This window comes from Terrapene carolina, unplaced genomic scaffold (genome assembly GCF_002925995.2).
Source record: "Terrapene carolina triunguis isolate 2854851 unplaced genomic scaffold, T_m_triunguis-2.0 Scaffold232, whole genome shotgun sequence".
In the NCBI taxonomy this organism is placed as follows: domain Eukaryota; kingdom Metazoa; phylum Chordata; order Testudines; family Emydidae; genus Terrapene; species Terrapene triunguis.
The window spans coordinates 9,025,041-9,044,348 of record NW_020664583.1 but is presented as its reverse complement, the minus strand read 5'-3'; the positions used below and the strand labels follow the sequence as shown (position 1 = coordinate 9,044,348).

The 19,308-nt window shown below is 47.0% G+C and overlaps 1 protein-coding gene across 1 annotated transcript in view; it reads left to right on the top strand.

Moving 5' to 3' along the window:
- The first annotated feature begins 242 nt into the window (after window positions 1–242).
- TWF2 (twinfilin actin binding protein 2) overlaps window positions 243–19,308 on the top strand; it is a 72,688-nt gene continuing 53,622 nt past the window's right edge. Inside the window, exon 1 of the mRNA XM_026656681.2 lies at window positions 243–326. Within this exon, the coding sequence (XP_026512466.1) occupies window positions 302–326 (25 nt within the window). The 5' untranslated portion in view covers window positions 243–301. The remainder of the gene's footprint in view (window positions 327–19,308) is intronic.

Genomic DNA, 19,308 nt, shown 5'->3' with positions numbered 1-19,308 from the left:
GCCCAGCACAGCCCATCCCCCCCAGCTGGCACGAGGCCGTTCCCCATGTGCCGGGGTCCCGTAAGGCCCACGCCCAGTTGGCTAAGCGAGCCCGGGTGCTCCGCCCATAGCGGCCCTGCCAGCGGCGCAACCCCGAGGGCTCCCCGGGTCTCTGGGCTGTGCAGGGTCCGGGCCCCTCGCGGAGCCCAGCCAGGCCCCGCCCCGCAGAGGCGGCGGAACCCGGAAGCGGGCGGTGCTTCTGCCAGAGCCGTTTCCTGCCCGGGACGCAGCGGCCAGGGCGGGAGCGGAGCTGAGCGGAGCCATGGCTCACCAGACCGGCATCCACGGTAAGGGCGGCGGGGCCGCTCGGCCAGCCCCGCCCGGCCGGAACCTTCTGTCACCGCGCGGACCGGGCCGCAATACCCGTCCGGGCCGGATCTCCCCTGGCCCTGCCTGCGCTGCCGCGGCTCCCTGGGGGTCCGGGCTGCGCCCCGCAGCGCCCAGCCTACCCTCTCCCTTATTGATGCCCTTATAGCGGGACCCTGTGCAGCCTGGAACAGGATCTCTGCCCTAGGGGGTTGCATGTCTCCTCGACACACCTGGCTCCCCATGTGCCCTACGTACTTACTGCCCGACCCACAGCAGTGCCCCTTCTCCAGATCTTGGCCCTATACAGCCCGTAGATCCACAGCAACAGATGTCCCTGGGGAGGTTGTGTATCCCACTCGGTCCTCCTACAGGCAGTCACGTTTCTGCTGTTTAGTAGTTGTATTGTGGTAGTGCCTGGGAGCCCCAGATGTAGACCAGGACCCCCCTGTGCCAGGCGCTGTACAGATACAGACTAAAGAGAGTCCTTGCCCCAAAGCGCTTACAAGCCAAGTACAGAGCCTGTATGTGCTGCGTTGTCTGCACTGGCATCTTGCTTTTATATTCTTGGATGTGTGTATATAGTAGTATATTCTCTGCTATAAAGCCTATAGACTTGATGGCTTAAACATCCAGCCTCTCACCAAGCCTTCAGCACCTTCCCTTCTACAGCACTGAGCTTGGTATGGCTGCAGGATCTTCTCTCCTATGGTTTCTATAAATGTTCCCTGCCAATATTTGGTTTTATAGAAAATGGGTGCAAATGCATCCTATAGATATCTTAGTGTCCTGTCTTTGTGCTTAGTAAGCTGTTTATCAGTAACTTTGTCCATCTGAAATGTTCTTGCTTTTCCTTTGCTGCTCCATTATCTCATAACAACACGTTTAGCTCTGCAGTGTGAATCATAATCTCGGGAACCATTTCCCTTCCTGCAAAGCAGGCGGCTGCTTGATTTGTGTGTGCGTGTGTCTCATTTTTTAACGTGGTCCCACAAAAGTCTAGTTGAAGCTTAAATAGCATCCATGTGTTTAGATTTACTTGGGTCTCATTTCAACTCTAGATGCGTCATGGCTGTGAAAGTTTGAAGAGAGTGCAGGGTTTGATCCAGAATTAAAGGCAGCAGTGCCATGCTAATGTTGGGATGGAGGGCAGGGGAGGAGTTGAAATATTCATCTCCCATACCTTTTATTGTTCTCTTATTTGTAACATTTTACAAAGAACTTCCAGGGAGCAGACAGGCACATAAAGCCAGACTTGATGATAAATGCCTTACATCTCTCAAAACTGCATGATACACTGTCCCAGCAGGGTCACTTAAAGATCCACTAATATCTAATCAGGCCCAGATTAAAGAATGTTGGGGTCTTATGTGCTGTGGAAATTGGGGAGGGACATCTTCCTTAAAGTGACACCACCCCATAGAGACCCCAGAATGCCCTTCTTTGTCTAACTCTCTCACAGACCCCCGAATGCCCCTTGTTGTCCACGTATACCCCAACAACCTTCTGACTGCTCTCACTCACATCCCAGCAGCTCTGACGTACATCCGACTCACTGCTTCCCCCAGTTCCTCAGCTCACCAGCCACAGGCTCCAACACTCCCATCTTGTGTCTGGGATTCACCAGGGTCCTTCATGATCAGCACTCTGCAGCCCTCCCAGACTAGGGGAGCTCCTCCCAATCCTGGATGCCTAGCTCTGCTCGCTCACATTGCCTGCCTGGTACTCCCATGGCCCCACACTGCTCTGGTTTGGCCCAGCTATCCATCTGTTCCACAGTCAACCTATGGAACTCTTTGCCAGAGGATGTTGTGAAGGCCAAGACTATAACAAGGTTCAAAAAAGAACTAGATAAATTAATGAAGGATAGGTCCATCAATGGCTATTAGCCAGGATGGGCCGTGATGGTGTCTCTAGCTTCTGTTTGCCAGAAGTTGGGAATGGGTGATGGGGTGGATCACTTGATGATTACCTGTTTTGTTCATTCTCTCTGGGGCACTTGGCATTGGCCGCAGTCAGAAGACAGGATACTGTGCTAGATGGACCTTTGGTCTGACCCAGTATGGCCATTCTTATGTCCATGGTGTTGCGTCCTTGAGTGTTTAAAAACTTGGCTAAATCAGAACACTGTTATACTGTTGGAAACAATCACTGCATTGGTTGTCTATGCTACTAATACAAATATTCTAGCATGGACAGCTCTCGATGGCAGAGAGCAGTGCAGTGGTATGGTGGTTTTGTAATCTACAGGAAGCCCTTAGATCAGCTATTCAGCTGTACAAGTTTGGGCAAATCACGTCCCTCCAGAGCAGATCCCAGTCCTGAATGGGTATTAACAACTGAGAATGCAATCAAAAGATACGTTTGTGGCTGTGTCACTGTGTCCTTAGTTGCTGAGGCTATCTGTCTTGTGGCCAACCAAACATTCCATGGGACCAGCCAGAGTTAACCTCCTGGACTTCAGGTGTATTCCTGGTCCTTTGATGATAAGTCCCATCCCAGTTGATAGAACAAAGGCTCCAGCCAGATATTCTAGAAACTTTGTTCCAAAGTTCTTTACACTACTGTTTAAGTGCCAATTGTGTGTTCACCTTTTATAGATTTGCAGGTGCCTCTGGGGGGGGGAACATGACCACCAATCTGCAACAGCAAACCTACACAGCTTTTTGTTTGTTTTAGCAAGAGGAAGGAATGCCTTCCCCTGGGTTTCAGTTGGAGGAATTTCAATAGTCAGAATATAGTTCCTTAAATTAGAATTTGGTCATTACTTTGGAGTTACCAGCCCTACTTTAGCACAAAGTGCCATGGATCTTTAATGAGCATGTGTGGTCAGGGTATTGGTTTTGTCTCCCCTCCACTACCACAGTGCCCCCAACATGGCTGTGGAACCCTGGTGCCGTATTTACTTCAAGGGAAGCATTCTAAGTATCACCCCCATGTCCCCTAGAATTTCCTTGAAGGCATCTCCAAGTCCTGACTAGTCTGAGAGTGCAGCTGTTTATTGGAATTTAGTAAGAATGATCTTTTTAATGCCCTCTAGAACTTCTTTGGAAGCAGCTGACTCTTCTTGAATGAAGAAGGTAGCTTCAGAAAGAATAGCCAGACAATTGAGGGGGGGTAGCTAAATGAGCCATGGGAGGTGATGGTAATTGTACTCAGATTTAAGAGTCCTAACTGTGGGGCTTTTCATTACTTTATATTGTTTTTCTACCTGGTAACTAACTTACAATATTAATCAAGACTTAAAATGTTGCATAAATTAAGCAACACCATCAATATGAGAGCATAGAAGTTAGAGATGCAACCTCTGAGGTCACCTTGCTCATCCCCTTGGACAAGGCACGGTTATTCTCTAAAGTATATACTTCAGTGTTTTGTCCAGTCTGATTTTAATGAATCAGGCGGTGATGCTTCTTCCACTACCCTGGATAGATTGGGCAATATAATAGATCTCAGTAATACTGAATGTATCCTTATATTAAATATATTAGTGTGATCTTTTTGCAAGTGTGTTGAATTTATGGTCACTGTTACTTAGTGGCTCAACCACTTTCTTCCTGTATAAACTTCTGTTACTCAAGGACAAAGCCAAGAATAGCCTCTCCCTTTGTATGCTCCAGAAAGAGCTGTACTGAGAAATGGTTATTGAGAGTATTACATGTTTGTCACTCTAGGCTCTCCTGATGCAATGATCTGTGACTCATTATATTGGATCTCAGCATTCTGGCATAACCATCAATGTTCTTATCCAGTGGCTAGGACTCTCCTCTTTGTCATGGGCTATCCACGGTGCTCTGCCAGAGTGCTGCCTCCATCTGGAATAAAAGGGGAGTCCATGGCCAATCCAGTCCTATACATCTCTGCTAAGGCTGCCAACCCTGGTGTGAATTTAGATGCTGGATCCCTGCTACCAGAAACAGAAGTCAGGTTTCAGAGTAGCAGCCGTGTTAGTCTGTATCCGCAAAAAGAACAGGAGTACTTGTGGCACCTTAGAGACTAACAAATTTATTAGAGCACAAGCTTTCGTGGGCTACAACCCACTTCTTCGGATCCACGAAAGCTTATGCTCTAATAAATTTGTTAGTCTCTAAGGTGCCACAAGTACTCCTGTTCTTTTTGCAGAAACAGAAGTGAAACCCATCAGCTCACTTCTTAAAAGTCAGTAAGCAGCCCTCAGACAGTAATGAGTTGCAGCCATTATGGGCTGAATTTGAGCTGATGACCTGGGTGGGGAGGGGAGGAGAATATCCCATGTCATGTGCACAGCATTGTAATGTAGCCCAGTAGGTCACAGAAATAAAGAAAAATACAAGAGTAGATTAAGCCTAGCACCTCCTCCCCCTTCTCTTATTCTTTCAACTCTCAGACCAGGTGCATTCTTCATTGGGCAGAATAGAGTTAATTCCAAAGTTAGTCCATCTTATTTCCCACCCCCCCTCTGAAATCTCTCAGGCATTGGTGTGGTCAGCCAGTGACGTTCCTGAGAAGTGACTCATAGTGCCTGCCCTTACAGTCAGCCATGAACCTGATGCTGTTTTGGTCTCTCTCCAGGGCAATGCACATCATCACTTCCTGTCTTCCTTACAACCCAGTTACACACCCTTTCCCTCATCAACCTGCAAGTTAACAGGAAGGAGGTCAGAATTTCTTTTTAAGTAATTGCAGATTAGCACCACAGTGACAGAGGAGATCAGTGAGTAGAACCCCTTTGTATCCCACCAAGTTGAACTTTGTCTAGTCAGTAGCTTATAGTGGTGCAGCTGCCTGCCTCTAGCACTGTCTGGCCTGGGGAAAGCTAGCCTGGTTTAAAATTTCCCCTGGTAGGATTTAGCTGTGAGAGTGAAATCTGGGATAGCTCCTCCAAATTGTCCCGCCAGGAACCAAATCAGAATCATGTTTGAGACTTGTTAAGGGAGATCGTTTCAGACGTTATTGTGGGACAAACTTGTAGTGTGGTTTCAAAACTGAATTATGTGGATGCAAACTGTGCTACTGAACTTCCAATGGCGTTCTTTACCCCAGTGTAGAAGGTGGCAGAGTGGGAAAGGCTTAGCGCTCTCTGTCCATTGCAGGCTAAAGCACCCAGTGCCATTTGACCTGAGCCTTCGCCTGTCCTTTGGGAGGCAGTAAATGACGGTTGGATCCACGCACATTCAGTGCTTCATGTTGAAGCTTCCAGGAGATACAGTTCCTTTTTAAATATAAATCTGCTTATCAAATGCCTAAGACACCGAACTCAGGCTGTGGCAGTTCTTTAAGGAAATCTGCTGAGTGTGTTTCATATCTTTTTGTCCTCTACTGTTGTGGAGAGACTTCCCATCATGGTGGTAGTATTGTCATCTTTTTTTCTCCTGTAAAGAATGGATAATGTCATATCAGAAATGGCGATGGCTTGAATCTGATTCCAGTGTTGCCTTCTATTGTGAATGTCTGAGGCTGGTAATTGCAAGGAAGGAGGAATTTTCCAGATCCTCCCTGTTCTTGGAATGTTTTTGGTTTGGCCTTCGCGGTAAGGGGCAGCTCTTCAAAGTACTGCTATAGGATAGGTGTCAGCCAGCTCAGGACAGGCTACAAACAGCCAGCTAGCAATGGCCAGTTGGTACCAGATTAGACTAATTCAGGATGCCCACACTGTCCAGAACGGAGTGACTGGTGATGCCACACCCTGACCTTACTTTCCGTTGTGACCCCTTTGGTCCACTCATGGTTTTCCTCATTACATGCTGTATGGAAAGATGAACAAATATGTGGGATCTTTACTAAGTGCCAGGCTGGCTTAGTGGAAAGTCATTTTCCCAGTGCTTATCTCAGCACTTGTCTTCAGCTCTCCTTTGTGGGGACTCCAGGATTCAGGTGCCACCTTTACCTGCCCTGTTGCCTAGTCCCAGATTTATAGGCATGACTTTCAGTCTGGCAGGACACAGCAATTGGGGCAAGGCCCTGAGCCAGGGCCAAATACTAGCAGAGCAGAAAGCATGAAGTGATGTAAGAATAATTTCTTCAAGGTAGGTAAAACTTTTCAGGGCCTCCGTTCCCTGATTCAGCATGTCTAATATCTAAAAATCGGCACTGATACAAGGTGCCAGCTCAGCAGGCTTGTGTGAGACGGCTCTAAATTTGTGTCTGCAAGGAAGGAGAGCAGAGAGACATGTCTGCATATAAGGAAGGCTGCAGAAATAATGGGGTATGTAGATATGTTTTGTTTTGTAGCTGAGGATAACTTTCCTCCTCTGATCCCATTGGGTTTCACAGTGACCTTTCTCTAGTGCTTGCTCTTGCAGTACCTGCCTTGCTGAAACAATAGATGCTACTTTGTTTACTCCACAGTCAATGCCTACTACATTAGAGGATAGGGTTGGGCTGTCCAGATGGCACAGAGTAAATAAGAAAAGATTTCTTATTACAGGATTCAGATAATCCATTGGACTTCATTTGTGACTCGTTTTATGGAAATTCCACATGAGGGCTTGAGGAGGAAGTGACAATTAAATACAGTCTGACGGGGTGGTCAGTTTGAAGTAAAAGCAGCCTAGCTGGGTGTCCTGGAAGAAAGAGAGTCCTTTGAGTTTTCCATTGCTGACTTTTCAAGAAGTTTTTCCTCATCTTGAATCTGGGGCTACCTCCCTGGTTTTATGAAGCTGTGGCTATATAAGGTTTGTCTCACTTTAATTGTCCCTTGTTAATGGGAACCTGCCGGTCATTAAAATGACCTACTTGGAGTGTCTAGCTTCTCATCAGGTTAGAAATCACATGCAAACTTTAAAGAGTGAGATACGTAACCACTGGAATATCTTATCAAGGGATGTGGTGGATTCTCCATCATGGCAATTCTTAAATCCAGATGGGATGTCTTTCTTAAAAGTGCAGACAGAAGTTATGGGTTTGATGCAGAAATTACTAGGAGAAATTCTGTGGTCTGTGCTATGCAGGAAGCTCAGACTAGATGTTCTTTTATGCTTTAAAATCTGTGGATCTTATGTATCTTACTAAAAGAGACGATAGCTTTCATATAGGACCTGATCCAAAGCCCACTGACGTCCTGGGAGGCTTTCCATCGACGTCACTGGGTTTTGAAAGAGGCTGTAACATACACTGACCTGAACACAGCATATTTTCCCTTCCCCAATTTTTACTCTTTAAGGTGGACTGAAAATGCAGAATTAATCCCAGAGTGAACACACTTCCCTAGAAACTGTTGCAACTGTGGCATGTGATCAGTTTTGCGGTGAAAGACCAATGGACGTGAAAAGAAAGCAAGCAGAGAGAATTCGATGGCCTCCTCTGTGGCTGCTGGTTCCTGTTCCTGTGTCAATCCCCCTCTCCACCACCTCACTGCTGTCCATCTAAACAGTAGCTTTCATAGACGCTGTACAAGCCTGCAGGACTAAAACCTGGGACTGTGGGTGTTCCGGGCTGCCAGCACTTCTGTGTTGCCACCAGAACCTCAAACTGGGTTTCTGCTGGGGGACCCTGTGAGGCTAGACACTGCAGGAAGTACCACCCAGTGGAGCCTCTGTAGTGGGCCCCTGCAGCCCACTGATTGGCCCATGGCAGTATATAAACCAGGAAGCCATCTCAGGGAGCTGTCTGAGCAATGATGCAGACTGCCTGCTTGCTTCTGCTCCAGACCTTTCCTTGCCATGAACCCCTGACTCTGGCTCTGCAACTCCTCTCCTGATCGCAACTTGGTAACTGACCCGTGCACGTGGGCCACCCATGGCCAAGCCCTGATACCAGGCCTGATAGATGCTGAAAGGACTTGCAAGTTCAAATGGCTCTTCAGGTCCACTGACATGCACCGCCTGGCAGTTAGAAATGACTATAGAGCTCTTTAATGCATAAGAAATTCTGGTGGCCATATTCTCCACCCATAGATTCAAGTGATTCCCATGGATTTCAGTGGGACTTACTCCTGTCCTAGTGGGGGAGAATAGGGCCCCAGGGAGTAGTAAGCTGAAAGACTGGATGTGAACTAAGTCCAGCATTGACACCTGGCTCTATTTATATACATGGCTGCAAGAGAATGTTGTAAAGCTCTGAACTCCAACCCTGTTTTCTTTATTGGGAAGGGGGAAAAAGGAAAACTAAAAAGAACAAACCCACCAAAGAATGGGTTAAGGAAACAAAGTGAAGGAAAAGAATGGAAGAAACCAAGAGGGAATAAAGGGACAAGGACCATACTGTATTTTAACCAACCGTCATGTGGTTGCTCTCTATAAATACATCAGAGGGGTAAACACCAGGGAGGAAGAGGAATTATTTAAATTAAGGGCCAATGTTGGCACAAAGACAAATAGATATAGCTGGCCATCAATAAGTTTAGGCTTGAAATTAGACAAAGATTAGTAACCATCAAAGGAGTGAAGTTCTGGAACAGCCTTCCCAGGGGAGCGGTGTGGGCAAAAAATCTAACTTGTTTCAAGACTCAGCTTGATAAGTTTATGGAGGGGATGGTATGATGAGATTGCCAACAGTGGCATGTGGCCCATCCGCGACTACTATTAGTAAACCTCTCCAGTGGCTGGAGATGGGACACCAGATGGGGAGGGCTCTGAGTTTCTACAGGTATTTGGGGTCAGGAAGGAATTTTTGTCTACATCTGATTGGCAGAGACCATTGGCTTTTTTGCCTTCCTCTGCAGTGTTGGGCATGAGTCACTTCCTGGTTTGAATTAGAGTAAAATGGTGGATTCTCTGTAACTTGAAATCTTCAAGATTTGAGCACTTCAGTAACTCAGCCAGAGGCTTTTTGGCCTATTACAGGAATGGGTTCGTGAAGTTCTGTGGCCTGCAATGTGCAAGAGGGCAGATTAAATGATCACCACGGTCCCTTCTGGACTTAGTCTTTGAGTCTATGCTAACTGCTTGTGCACTGCTGAGAATATCACAGACTTTGTTTCCCATCTCATTGTACCAAAACTCTCAGTGCTCATGGTCAGATCAGAGACTTCAACCCATGGACCTTGAAAACTCCGCAAAATACTCTCTGTTGCAAAAAGGCGCTTCCCAGGAATCTCTCCTCCCGTTGCTTGCTATAAATGTAACATGACTGGCACATCCTTTCCCTTACTTAAGGGCATGGCATGTCCGTGTATGTTCAGTGCTGGGCTTCTGTTTTCAAGAGGTCATGATGAATATGCTGGAGGGCTGTAAAGAAGGACTAATCTGTCTGGTATAAACTGTACTCTGAAGCACCCTCTGACAGTGGAGCAGTCAGTCATAGTCAAGATGGAGTGGAGAGCACTTCCTCTTGACTGCTCATAGTGAAAAGGAGAAGTTGATTGACTTCAGCTTTCCAGTCTAGTCAAAGCACTCTTGTTTTAATCATGTATAGTACTAATCTTATACTTCCTCTATTCTCAGCCATAGGAATTTGGGTTTGGGGGAAGGGGGTGTTCTCATCAGGTGATAGAATACAGAGTCTGCTGTTCCCTGTGGTGGGGGTGGACAGTGCAGTGACAGATTTGTGTATGGATTCAGGATTATAACAACAGATTGCTTCAGGCAAACTAGGAAGAATCCTAGAAAAGCCAGTCTGAACAAGTGAAACAGAATTGCTTACTGCCTGCCAGACAAGTTGCTGACCAGCACTTTAAAATCCTTGTTACGATTTCCAAGCAGAGTGTGTGACTTGAGGCAGCAAATGAAAATTAGTCCCTTGCTTTCCTCTTGTAAACATCACCAAGTGGCAGAAGTAAGGAGTCATTCATGTGTCCAGCCAGTTACTTTGCCGCATTCCTCATCTGACGACTCCTGCCTTTCCGGAAGCATGCATGGGGCTAATTATTTGTCAGTGCTCCCCATAATGCAGCGTGGGCTTGGTTACAAGGAAACTGAGGCAAGAGGCTAATTTTTTAACTTTAGCTGAAAAATGCATGTGCTGTGCATTGAAGGCACAAAGCATAAATCGGGATAACAGCTTCTCTTTTTGGATCAGAAATACGGCAAATATACAACACAACTTGCTTTGGCTACAGAATAAATCTGGGTCATCTATATCTTCTTGTTTTGAAAACAAACTTGAGATCTAGGTTGTCCTTAGGTAAGTCACAAAATGTAGAACCTGGCTACGGTTTGGGATTGAGGTACATTGACAGATCTGTATGTGGAAGGAGTTCACGTGGTTTGCCATTGAGGGTGAGTTGCAAGTTGCCTCTGAGGGGCAGTGACATATCTGTGTGGGAAACTTGCACAGTTCCTTTAGTGCAATGAAGTGTCTGCTCTTCTCAGTCATTCTTAATCCAAGCTCTAAATCGCTGCAAGTTGAAATGAGACCATCTCTTCAGAGAAGTCTGGAGGATGATATCTCGTAATAGCTTGCAAGCCCAGTGTATTGCAGAGAAAAAGAACAGTTTTGTTTATGGACCTCCTTGGTGTGAGTTAGAAAAACACAAGAATGGCTGGCGACATGGATGGATGTTCTCATGTAGTTCACATGGCAGGAGCTGTGACAGGTGCTCCTTGTGGTCAGAACATACAAATAGGGCAGCTGCGGTCTTCAAATGTGAAGCTGACTTGTTGCTAGGGAAAGGTCCCATGTTGATAGCTCTGAAGCCCGAGGTCCCTCCCTGCCCACAGAGTAGGGATAACAAGAGCAGCAGCAGCGCTGTCTTCTGCCTCCCATACCCTGCCAGTGTGACTTGCTCTGACCTCGCATAGTAGGATAGGTCAGCTTCGGTGCTACATCCAGTTCTTGGCCTTTCTGCTGAGACTACTAGCAAGAGGACCAGTTGTGATGTAGACATCTGTCCACAATGAATTAGCCTGAGACCATGTCTGACATAGCTCATGGGGTCTGACAGCCACAACTTTCGGTGACTTAGGCTAGATTTAGAATGGGGTGAACCAAAGCTGTAAAAGGCTCTGTAGCCCATTTTACCTGTCTCTTGAGCCCTCTAGTCCCCTGTTTGTGTTTGGTTTAAGCAGAAACTCCTGCCTCAATAAGCCGCAGCTGCCTCCTCCTAGCCACAGGGTGTGAAACATTTACATTTGTGGAGCTCATAAATGAGGAAAATTTCACAGTGGGTAACCTTGCAGTAGATCAGGGGTCTCAAACACGTGGCCCGCGCTATTTCCTGCGGCCCGCCAAGCGGCCCGCACCCACTCCCCCCGGCCTGTCTTCAGGCCAGCGGTGGGCAAACTACAGCCACAGGATTGCCCCCCTCGAGCCCTGTGCCGCTCCCTGAAGCGGCTGGCATCATGTCCCTGTGGCCGGGGGCGGAGAGGGGGGAGAAGCAGAGGGCTCTGTCTGTGTGTTGCCCTGGCTTCCAGGCACCGCCCCTCCGCAGCTCCCATTGGCCGGGAACGGGGAACCGTGGCCAATGGGAGCTTCAGGGGAGGTACCTGGAGGCGTGGCAAGCAGCGTGCAGAGCCCTGCGTCCCCCTCCCCCAGGTTCCAGCTACTTCCCGGAGTGGGGCTGGAGCCGGCAGCCTGCCCTGGCCCCGCTGTGCGCCACTGCCACCCCGGAGCCCGAAGCCCTCTTGCACCCTGCCCCCCAACTCCCTGCCCTGAGCCCCCTGCCTGCACCTCAACTCCCTGCCCTGGGGCCTGGCCATACCCCTCATGCACCCTCTGGGGGCAGGGAGGGGGCGGAGTTGGGTTGGGGACTTCAGGGAAGGGGTGGGAAGAGTCGGGGCTTCATGGAAGGGGTGGAGTGGGGGCAGGGCCGGGGGCAGCGAGGGGCGGGGAGGGTGTCAGTGATGTGGCCCTCGGGCCAATGAGAGACCCCTGCAATAGATCCTACCATGGATTCATCTCAAACCTAATAGCTGTATGTGCTCCCATCTCAGGCATTCTACTGGGTCTCTTTCTGTGCAAATGCAGTCTGTAATTGACCTGTTTGACAGGTAGGTCCATTTTTTTCTGTCCACACCAAGACTCTACCAGGTGCAACTCTTATTTTGTACCTTGGGCACCTAGAGGTGGCTGTGTGCACCATTTAGCGTGTACAGATAATACGCAAATGGTTCAGAAATTGAGAGAAGTTTTAAACCAAAGAAGAGTTTCACTTGATATCGAGCTGTAATTTTGTAGATGTGTAAATAATTAAAACCCTATGAAGTTAAGCACGTACAGGCACCAGAGGAGAGGAAATCCCCTAGAAAGAGTGAGCAGAGAACCTTTAAGTGAAATGTGATCACAACTTGAATCTGTCCTTTAGGTCCTGGGTGTCTGACACCTGATCCAGAGCTCCCAGTCACTGCTTGACTATCAGGAGATTTGGGAGGGAGAATGGCTAGCAACCAGTGAGATTGTTTTACAGGGTTGGAGTTCAGGCAGTAAGGTATATACGGGGGCGACTTCTTTGCTCTTCTCTGAAGCTGTCTCATTAGGCCTGTGTTTGAGACAGCATGGGTCTGTCTTGTAATCTCTCTCCATTCCCCAACAAACACAATACAGATGCTACAGTGAGTGTGACTGAGCCCTGATGAAGGTTGTGTGGGCCAGACTAGTATCTTGTGTCAGGCAACTGAGGAAAGGTGGAACTAATTCTGATTGGAAAAGAGGATGAGTTGAGGTGACAGGGCTTTCAGAATTTATGCAAGGGAAAGCTAGTCATTTAGTGGTAAATAGTTCCTAAACCAGTCACCTGTTGTGAATTAGGGATGTGATTTGTAAGTCAGGAAAGGAGCTGTATGTATTTGAGCTAATAGGAAAAAAAATAGGACCAAACTTTATGGAAAATTCAAAAGAGTTTTCATTCTTTTCTTCGTCACAGATTTTTTTCAATTTGCTGCTGTATTTTTTTTTATTTTCAAAATCAGTAGTTTTCTAAAAGGAAAACGTTTTTGACTTTGGTCAGCTTAAACATCAAATGGGATTTTTTCAATCCGAACTGTCAATATGAAAGCACTCAGTTGAAATAGCATTTTACAGAATGAACAGGCAATATTTCTGTTATTGAGTTACATTGCAAAATTTTGAAAAATGGAAAACTTGCAAAAATCCTGGTTTTGAAAAAAGGCCCTTCTTGAGGAAAGTACTTTTCTTTCAAAAAATGTTGACGAGCACTAGTAAATGTTAAACTTGGGCAGAACTGTTCACGCAAAGGGTTTGCCTTCACTGCAGAGTTAGCATGAGCTCTTACCCGGGTGTTGCCCCTACCCCGTTCCCGTACACTCACCCCTCTTATCTAAGATAAGTGGTGCTTTATACCCAGGCTAGCTGGTCCAGTTGGGGGTGTGGGCTAGAGCTTGGGTTCTGCTTTCACTCACTTTGCAATGAGGATGCAGGCTAAATCACTCCAGTGCTGCTTGTCCTCCAGTGCCCTCCCACAATTCCCCGTGTGCGCCTAGAAGGGTAGACAATTCTCTAGGGTGACCATATTTCCCAAGGAGAAAACAGGACACCCCGAGCCACTCGCCCGAGGGGTCTCCCCCTCAATGCTGTTTTGGTCGCTGGAACCATGCCCCCTCTTCTCCTCCCCCCCCTCTCCCCCCCGCGGTAGGCTGTTGCCCCTTGCTGGAACCCTATGCCACCTCCCCCCATCCCCACCTGTGAGGCTGTTGTCCAGTCCCTGGAACCCTGTGGGGGCCCCCCACAGGAGGCTGTTGCCTGGTTGCTGAACCCCTGCGGGGCCCCTGCATGCTGGAACACTGCTTCCTGCCCCCCCCCATCCCCCTGCAGGGGACTGGCATCTCCACTCACCCCCTCCATACCACACCCCACTTTTTTGACAAAAGTGAACATTTGTCCTGTTTGCTCTTGCCAACTGAGCAAGTCAGTAAGAGCAAATGGGACAAATGACTCCTTTTGGGGAAAAAAAAAGTTGGGATTGCTGAGACTGGGCTTAAAAAAGGAACTGTCCCGGCCAAAATGGGATGTATGGTCACCCTACAGTTCTCACACAGTTCACGGTGAAAAAAATCATAGAGTGGCTTGGCATACTGCAACACACAACCCCATGGGATATAGCCTCAGCTGTCCTAGTGACACACACACATGAGTGCAGCAGCCATGAGGACACAGTAACTTGGATAAGCCTCAGCAGTGTGGCTGCTCACACCCAGGCTAGGCTAACTGGTGTTGAGACCTGGCTGCCAGTTACTCGAGTTTATTCTGCAGTGAAGACCTATCCAAGGGGAAATACAAAACGCAATGATATCTCACCAAGGAAGGGGACCAAAGCAAAGAGCATAGATGGATTTCCTTTTAGGAAAGGAGAGGAGTAAGGGATATGGTGGAAAGTGGGGGGACTGGGTTCAGTGTAACAAAAATCAGGCAGGTAAGTTGGGGCTGACTAACTTTACATTTCTAAAACCTCTTGTGGTAAATCAATTTGTGCAAATACATGCAGTTTCCTGTTCCATGTACAGTTGAGCAGTCAGTAGCTTTGGAATGTTTTCACTATTTGCTGCATGTGGTCTCCATATGGGAATGGCTACCAAAGGCATGTCTACATTACAATCTTAAGTTGACCTATAGCTACCGCAGTAATTGTGCTGATAACACCCTGACAACCCAACAGCTGCTTCCATTCTTGACCCTGTACACTGGGAGTGCTCACAGTTTGAGACACCAAACAGCATATTGGCACCTTGCTAGGACCCTGTGGCTGGCATATAATTTGCATATATATTTACATAACTGTGGATTAGAGAGAAGAGACCTCCTCCCCCCACCCCCGGGGGTCTCAGAACCCACGCTCCAGCCTGAGCTCGAATGTCTACACCGGAAGTTTTATAGGCCTGCAGCCCAAGCCCTGTGAGCCTGAGTCAGCTGGCCCAGCCACAGTCATGCCTTATTGCAGTGTAAACATACCCTGGGAAAAGATGTGGTACAAGACTTAATTTGTCTTCAGTGCATTGTGTTGCCTCTTGTCCTTCCAGGTCCTGTTTCTCCAGCAGCATGGGAGCACTGGGTCTCTGGCCCCGAACTCAGGGATTGTGAATGTGAAATGAAAGCAGCTGCCTGGAGTCACTCTAATGTGAGGATTATGTCCAGTAAATGAAAGATTGATGGCCGGAAGCTTAAGTTACCTGTCAGAGGACAGAGTGACTCGACGCATTCAGAAAGGCATCCATTTCAGGGAGCATGTATTATTGATCCAGAAGCATTGAGCTGTCACTGGGACAGGGGTTGATGGTGAAGCTTGCACAAACAAAATCGAGCTCCCTTTCTCTCCAGTAGGCATATGTGTGAGAGAAGACTGAGTCTAGAAGGAATGTAACAAGAGCTGGGCAGGGAGCTTGTACTTTACTGGTACATGTGACTGGGAAGTTTTGGGCATTTATTAACATGTTTGCTCTTCTTGGAGTGCTGAGCTCTGGGCATCAATCTACCTGTGTGCCATGGGGCTTGGGTGTGGGTCTGGGGACACCAGGACCTGTGTCCTCCTCTGAAGGGGCAAATAGTGACTTGGGGCATCTTCATATCGATGAGTGTCCCCACTTGGTGGTGGGGTGAACATTGGGCATGGCCTATGCTTCAACATGTGTTCCTACTATGGTAATACAGGCATTTCTAAGTAGTCCGCATCACTCTGGTACCGGTTACACTGTGAGACTGGTCTGTTGTCATGGAAATGAAGGTGTTATAAATGAGAGATTATATCTTTACCATCAAGTAGGTTAGGTGAATTGTGAGGGAGGAAGGTGTTTCCAAGCACAGATAGCTAATGAATGGAGTAAATGGCATCTAAGTGGACTGATGAGCAAAGCCTTGGTAGCCTATATAAGAGGGAACCAGTCTATGAAAGGGCTCCTTTGGTATTAAACGATAGAGGGAAGGTGTATCAGCTTCTGGGGAAAGGATTCTGTGTTGTAGGTGCAGCATTCCCCTTACTGAGCAATGATTTGTTCTCTTTATTCTTAACCATCCAATGGGTCTCAGTGGCAAACTAGATACAAATGGAGCCGGTCATGGCCTCTAATCCTCCCTGGAATGTAGTTCAGCCTGTGAGTTGTGTCTCTCTCTGCTCTGAGTGGAACAAGCTTGCCTTCTGTCTGCGCTTGGTCTAATAAGCATCTCACCCATGGAACATGCACAGAACCTCTGTCCCTCAGGTAGCCGGAGGTCTGGGGCTTTCACTTTTACTGAGCCCTTATTGTGTTCTTGTAGTGGGACACTCTAGCCAATCACAGAGGCTCTAGCTCTAAAGTCTCCAGGTTGATTATGCCTTGGCGCCTGCATCCTGAGGCAGTGAGACCTTCTGCCCACTCCAAGGATATGTCTACACTGTAGCTGGGAGGTGTGATTCCCAGCCTGGATAGACAGACTTGCGCTAGCTCAATAGCAGTGTGTACGTTGTGGCATGGGCAGCAGCTTGGGCTAGCCACTTGAGTTTAGACCCAGGGAGTCAGGCAGGCTAACCCGAGCCATTGTCTATACTGCAACATCCACACTGCTATTTTTGGCACACTAGCTGGAGCAGAGCTGAGCTAGCGTGAGTCTGTCTGTCCATGATGGGAATCACACTTCCCAGTGTAGACATACTCCTATAGGCTGAGTTACCCTTTCAGCAGGGCTCAGTGTGCTCTGATGTCATTCTCTGGTTAGTGCAAACATGTTGTATGTTCTTCTGACTACATTCGGTGTGTGTTAGTGCTCAGACTGGAACATGGGTTGTCTAGAAGGCTTTTGAAAAACAGCCTTTTTGCCCAGCTTCTAATGGCTGCAAATAGATTTGCCAGAGGTACCTCCTGGGAATCTGTGTTGTGCATTTTACTTGTAGCCCTCTGTCCCTTAGGCTCTTCTGTCTGGCCCCTGTTCTTGTAGCGGCCCTTCATTAGAAGCATTCAGGCCCATGGCTCTGGTTCCAGTTTCATCTCAAGCTTCTCAGTTTAGTATTACTGTCTGGAAATGGCTGCCCTGTTTGTTTGCTGATTGGTCCTTATTAATTCAGTCATGGCCTCTCATAAAAAGAAACACCTGCTGTCGAGACCAGAGACAAGTGACATAAGAACATAAGAACGTCCGTACTGGGTCAGACCAAAGGTCCATCTAGCCCAGTATCCTGTCTTCCGACAGTGGCCAGTGCCAGGTGCCCCAGAGGGAATGAACAGAACAGGTAATCATCAAGTGATCCATCCCGTCGCCCATTCCCAGCTTCTGGCAAACAGAGGCTAGAGACACCATCCCTGCCTAATAGCCATTGATGGACCTATCCTCCATGAATTTATCTTGTTCTTTTTTGAGCCCTGTTATAGTCTTGGCCTTCACAACATCCTCTGGCAAAGAGTTCCACAGGTTGACTGTGCGTTGTGTGGAAAAAATACTTCCTTTTGTTTGTTTTTAAATCTGCTGCCTATTAATTTTATTTGGTGGCCCCTAATTCTTGTGTTATGAGAAGGAATAAATAACACATCCTTATTTACTTTTTCCGCACCAGTCATGATTTTGTCTATCATGTCTCCACTTAGTCGCCTCTTTTCCAAGCTGAAAAGTCCCAGTCTTATTAATCTCTCCTTATATAGCAGCCGTTCCATACCCCTAATCATTTTTGTTGCCCTTTTCTGAACCTTTTCCAATTTCAGTATATCTTTTTTGAGATTGGACGACCACATCTGCACGCAGTATTCAAGATGTGGGCCTACCATGGATTTATATAGAGGCAATATGATATTTTCTGTCTTCTTATCTATCCCTTTCTTAATAATTCCCAACATTGTTAGCTTTTTTGACTGCCGCTGCACATTGAGTGGATATTTTCAGAGAACTATGCACAATGACTCCAAGATCCTTCTTGAGTAGTAACAGCTAAATTAGACCCCATCATTTTATATGTATATTATGATTGTTTTCCAATGTGCATTTCTTTGCATTTATCAACATTGAATTTCATCTGCCATTTTGTTGTCCAGTCACCCAGTTTTGAGAGATCCTTTTGTAGCGCTTTGCAGTCTGCCTGGGACTTAACTATCTTGAGTAGTTTTGTATCATCTGCAAATTTTTCCACCTCACTGTTTACTCCCTTTTCCAGATCATTTATAAATATGTTAAATAGGAGTGGGCCCAGTACAGACCCCTGGGGGATACCATTATTTACCTCTCTCCATTCTGAATCTGACCATTTATTCCTAGGCTGTGTTTCCTATCTTTTAACCAGTTACCAGTTCATGAGAGAACCTTCCCTCTTATCCCATGACTACTTACTTTGCTCAAGAGCCTTTGGTGAGGGACCTTGTCAAAGGCTTTATGAAAATCTAAATACACTGTAACCACTGGATCCCCCTTGTCCACATGCTTGTTGACCCCGCCTCAAAGAATTCTAGTAGATTGGTGAGGCATGATTTCCCTTTACAAAAAACATGTTGACTATTCCCCAACAAATTATGTTCATCTATGTGTCTGACAATTTTGATCTTTACTATAGTTTCAACCAGTTTGTCCGGTACTGAAGTCAGGCTCACCGTCCTTTAATTGCCGGGGTCACCTCTGGAGCCCTTTTTAAAAATTGGCGTCACATTAGCTATCCTCCAGTCATTTGGTACTGAAACTGATTTAAATGATAGGTTACAGACTACAGTTAGTACTCCTGCAATTTCATAATTGAGTTGCTTCAGAACTCTTGGGTGAATACCATCTGGTCCTGGTGACTTATTACTGTTTAGTTTATCAGTTTGTTCCAGAACCTCCTCTAATGACACCTCAATCTGGGACAGTTCCTCAGATTTGTCATCTAAAAAGAATAGCTCAGGTTTGGGAATCTCCCTCACAGCCTCAGCCGTGAAGACCGATGCAAAGAATTTATTTAGTTTCTCCACAATGGCCTTATCATCCTTGAGTGCTCCTTTAGCATCTCGATTGTCCAGTGGCCCCACTGGTTGTTTAGCAGGCTTCCTGCTTCTGATATTTTTGCTATTACTTTTTGCGTCTTTGGTTAGCTGTTCCTCATATTCTTTTTTGGCCTTCCTAATTATATTTTTACACTTCATTTGCTGGAGTTTATGCTCCTTTCTATTTTCCTCACTAGGATTTAACTTCCACTTTTTAAAGGATGCCTTTTTGCCTCTCACTGCTTCT